Source organism: Sardina pilchardus, chromosome 6 (assembly GCF_963854185.1).
Source record: "Sardina pilchardus chromosome 6, fSarPil1.1, whole genome shotgun sequence".
In the NCBI taxonomy this organism is placed as follows: domain Eukaryota; kingdom Metazoa; phylum Chordata; class Actinopteri; order Clupeiformes; family Clupeidae; genus Sardina; species Sardina pilchardus.
The window spans coordinates 29,211,674-29,216,673 of record NC_084999.1 but is presented as its reverse complement, the minus strand read 5'-3'; the positions used below and the strand labels follow the sequence as shown (position 1 = coordinate 29,216,673).

At 48.6% G+C, this 5,000-nt stretch overlaps 1 protein-coding gene across 5 annotated transcripts in view; it reads left to right on the top strand.

Annotated features, from left to right (window-relative positions):
- Positions 1 to 1,020, top strand: part of map7d1a (MAP7 domain containing 1a) — a 60,444-nt gene extending 59,424 nt beyond the window's left edge. For all 5 annotated transcript variants that reach the window (XM_062539326.1, XM_062539323.1, XM_062539325.1 and 2 more), the window contains one exon: positions 60 to 1,020. In XM_062539326.1, coding sequence (XP_062395310.1) covers positions 60 to 70 — 11 coding nt within the window. In that variant the 3' untranslated portion in view covers positions 71 to 1,020. The remainder of the gene's footprint in view (positions 1 to 59) is intronic.
- The last annotated feature ends 3,980 nt before the right edge of the window (positions 1,021 to 5,000 follow it).

The window sequence follows — 5,000 nt, the reverse complement described above, 5'->3', positions numbered from 1 at the left end:
GTGTAAAACTGAACTGAAACTGCTGAAAACTGAGTTTTTTTTCGTTTGTGTCTCTGCAGAGGTGCTGTGAAGAGGGAGATGCCCCCACACAGGACCCTGACACACCCAGTGCCCTCACATCCCAACCTGACAGAGGGACTTCTCTCTCTCTCTCTCTCTCTCTCTCTCTCTCTCTCTCTCTCTCTCTCTCTCTCTCTCTCTCTCTCTTTCTTTATTTCTCTTTCTTTATTTCTCTCTCTCTTTCTCTTCTCTTTCTCTCTCTCTCCCTCTCTGTCTCTCCCTCTCTCTCTTTCCCTCTCTCTGAGGGTGGACAGCCTACAGCACAGTGTCCTGTGCCAAATCACATTATTGATGTTGAAGATTGTACAAAGAGGAACAGCCGCACTCATCACCTCCTCCCGCCCCACGCGAAAAAAAAAAAATGTCTGGGGGAACAGTCATTCTCATCGTGGTCTCTAAACACTACCCCTCTCGCCAACCACCACTCACCACCCCCTCCTTCAAACACACACACACACACACACACACACACACACACACACACATATACACACTGTCTCGGTCAAGAGAAGCTACAGGCATCCACTGCTCCAGCTAGCAAGAAGATGTACAGAAACTGTGCCAGTGAGGATTGTACTGATCAGAAGAGCTGACGGCACTGAGCCCCTCACCCCTTCTCCTCCCTATGAGATTGCACCTTAAAACAGACAGCATCACCTTCTCTTAGAGTGACGGAGGACAAAAAACAGCAAGATCCAGAGGGGGAAGAGGGAGAAAGATTTGACATTTAGAATGAAATGCTGTCAGGCTGATTCTACTGTGCTTTGAGCTGAAGAGAAGAGAGTGTTGGTTGTTTTCGATTCTTTTTTTTTTTTTTTTTTTTCCAATGTTTAGTTATTTAACTTGAAAACAGACATGTAACTATTGGGTACAGTTGTTTGTGAATATTGTAAATGGATCTTTGTGTGCTGGATTTAAAAAAAGAATGCAGTCTAGGATTAAAAATGGTCTTTATATAGAGAGTACAACTTGCAAAGGTTTTATGAAAGGGAGACTTGGGTCTGCAATACATCGTTTTATTATTCAGAAGGCCTTCATCGGACTATCAATGTGGTCAAAGGAATCTGTCTTGTCATTGACCACCATTGTTACTACACATTTTCCCTTTTTTGGTATCTGTAATGGAAGCATGAATTGGTGTGATACCCCAGCCCTTACCAAATTCATGAGCTTGCAACTTATGTCCTCTAGAGAAGAAGAAGAAGAAGAAGAAGAAAAAAGTGTTGGTTATTTTTAAAAGTGTTTTTGTTACTTCTTATTTTTTCTTTTTTTGGCTGTGCACTAATTAGGAAAAGGATTCCATTCTCCCCTATGTTCACAAAGTGCTTTCAGAATTCCTTGTAGTGTATCCCCCACCCTTCAAATACACATTACAGTATAGTCGATGGATCAATAGCTTTGCGGGAGTCTTCTTTGAAGCAGAGGTGTACCCTGGCCGATACCTGGGGACATGTTACGCAGCCTTTTGTCTGAATATGCAAACACTAGGATTGGTCAGATGGAATGTAAACTCTCAGATGGAGTGTTTTGTATGCTAAGAAAACACTGTTTGACTGGGCCTTAATGATTCTCTGTAAACGGACATCACCAGGGGCTTGAAACGGAATGTATGACACTGGTCCCCTGAGCATCAGAGGGTAGTTTTATCAGAATTATGAAAATGGACATTTTAAAAGCATGACATGCCATCACTGAAATCCCACAGATTCTCAAATGTATTTGCAAAAGCAGTGTGTGTGTATATGCTATAAATAATATTTTGTGTGTCGGAGGGTCTCACTCGAAGTCTATTAAAAGAAGAAAAAAAGATGATATCCAGACGTCGCCTCTGATTTATCTATTTGCCACAGTCTGTCCCTGGAAAACAGTCCACTCACATGTATTATGCATGAGAACAAGCCACACAATTGAAACTTTTTCCAACAGGCAGTTGGCTTGGGGCTGCTCATTTGAATGGGTCATTTGAGGTTGCATTCTAGAATGTTTACTTGTTGATCGATTTATTTCCCTGAGGTCCCCCCCCCCCCCCCGTCCCCCCCCCCCCTCATCCATCTCCATTAATGACTGAGGGAATAATTCCTCTGATCTTTTCCTGAAATCTTTTCACACTCTTGTACGTTCTAAATGGATGGCCATAACTCCGTGAGCCTGTTATAAGACTTGTAGGGATGTGGATGTGGTTGACCATTTCAAGATTCTCTCAGTCTTCAGACCACCCAGACATGGCATTCAGTGGTGTGGGCTTGACAGTTTTCTATCTCTGTGCGGCTGTTGACGTTTCTAGTGGACTTTCCTCCGTTAAAAAACAATGGAGTTCAGATCTTTTTCTTGTCGCACTCGCGCCGCGCCGCGTACGTATCTGGTGGGCACCGGCCTTTAGGATAAAGGTTTCTGCGGAATTATAGTTCTGCGGAACTATTTATTTATACCCAAAGCAAATGCAGTGAAAGTGAGTGGTATAGAATATCAACACGTGCTCCTCTGAGAGTTGAACCCACGGCCTTGAGGATGTTAGCACCTTGCTTCCCCAGTTGACACACAGGAGGACTTCTTCCACCCAGCGGACATTCCTTCCCCCCCCCTGTTGTGGGCCTGAGATCAGGGGGCCAGCGTGCAGGCCCTCTGCCCCAGTGCACCCTGCTTTTAGATAGCCCAGGGGGGAGGATGCGCCGCATTCCTCTGCCGGGTCCCCCCGCTGCGTCCTGGCGCTTCTGGTGGCAAAAGGGGTATTGCTGGCACCGCCCAGGAGAGCGTGGCATGCGGGAGGAGCTGGATTTATGTCCCGCTCCGATCATCACATGGGGCGCTTCACTCCTGCTGGAGACACTTACAAAACTCTCACACTATCAGCTGTGTGTGTGTGTGTGTGTGTGTGTGTGAGTGTGTGTGTGTGTGTGTAATTCCTGAGGGTGTCGTCTTCAGTTTTATCTCTTGATGCATTCCCTTTTCAATAAGCAGCCACACCTGTCACATTAATGAGCTGCGTGACATTTAATTTATCGGTTCCTGACTAACCAGTCGAGTGCTGGATGGCACTGGGCCCTGAGCTGCTTTTGGGCCATAAACCGGGCATCTCAGACCTCTGAAACCGTGAGACCGGGTCCAGGACGTCCTGTTCTGGATCCACTGTGGGGGACTATGAGTCAGTGCATCCAGAACAGCAGGGGGCAGCACCATGACACCGAGGCTTCCACGCAACCGCAACAGATCCAGTTTCTCATCTCCCCCCAACTCTCCAGCTTGGTAACAGAGAAACGTTCTCCTCTCCTGTCTCCTGCCAAAACACGCAAGCAGCAGAAGTCTGAGTGGAGAGAGCGAGAGAGAGAGAGAGAGAGAGAGAATGTAAAGTGCTGAGATAAATGTAAGTAATAAATATGGTTTATTTTTCAGACACATTATCCAGCAGCTGGATGCAGATCTGCAGGGGGAAATTGTGGGGTCTGTTTCCATTTTTGTGTTGTTGCCGTAGTGATCTGCTGCGTGGGAGACGAGAGAGCGGGGGTGGACGATGGTGGAACAGTAGGGTGGAGTGGGTTGGGGTGGGGTGGGGTGGAGGAGGTGGGGGAGGATTGGGGCTCTATTTTTAGGTGAATGTCAGCAACATGTGAGTAATAGAGGCCTGGCGATGCCAAAGTGCTGAATTAACTCACAGAGAATGGCGATTTCGAGGGGGGGGGAGGGGGGGGAGGTGGGTAGCAGGAAAGAGAAGTCAAGTTTTTGGCGGGGAGGGTGGCATCAGGATTTACGAGGCTCTGACAAATGCTGCGCGGGACAAAGGCGCCGTCAATCACAGCCTCGCCTGCCACTCACACGCTCCTGGGATAACAGAAGTCACTGATAGCCGCGCCGCTCCCCCGGAACGCTATGCCTTTGATCTGATCTTCGCCGTGCCCTCCAAGACGACTCCACAGCGTTCCCCGACCCTACGGCAGCTGCCGTGTCCACGTGAGATTACGACCTCGCTAATGTGGTGAAGCTGCTCCATAAAGACACAAATGTCATTGTGCCCCCTCCAGTGCAGTCAACACAGGTGATTTAAACCCAGTGTCTTCCAGGTCATGCCATAAATCCTATCGGCTTTTTAAGAGTGAGAGTAAAATGCTACACCCACCGTAAATGCATCCTCGCAACATTTGAGCGATGGCTTGTGACAGAATCCATAACAGCTATATCTATTGTTAGTTATCTCCAGACCTGCGTACCATCAGGTTCAAAACAGGCAACCAATTGTCACCCTCCTTCAGCTGACCTCATCTTGTCTTCATTGTTTGTTTGTTGGGTTTTTTTTTGCAGTGCAGTGTGTTGGCTGTGTCCCCAGCCATAAGCCTACAAAGCTCAGTCCTGAACACAACGACCCCCCTGACTCTCGTATAAATATGTAACCGGGGAAAAGCAAGCCTGCCGTGATGTCCATTCAGCTGCCCGAGACAAAGTAAAGTGTGGGGCATGGTGACAGGAGGGGACTAGGAGGTCGAGACCATGCCAGTGCACTCGTGCGGAATGCCTCTGCTGCGGGCTGGAACTCAGCAGCCATTGAAGCTGTGTGGAAGAGAGGCCTTAGCGTGAACCCCTGAGCCTTTCACACTTATACTTACCGACGGCGACACACTTGCAGCCACGTTCACGTGGCCCACACCCACTTCCAGCCCTGCCCTCGTATCTCCGGCTAGAAGAACAACAACCACCCCCCCATGCCCCCCCCCCCCCCCACACACACACCCCTCCTGCACACGCAAGCACACACTCACACAGCTGCTCTCCACCAGTGATGTGTTTGCAGGCAGCCTCTTAAGCGATCCGTCTTCTGACGTTGTTTTTCCCCTTTCTTCTATACCTCCCGTGGGGTGGCCTCCAAGCACACCATGTTGTTGTTGACTAACCACTTGTGCTGGTGAGGAGACTTCCAAGGAGCTGCCTCTGAGAACGTTAGCCGCTAGTCT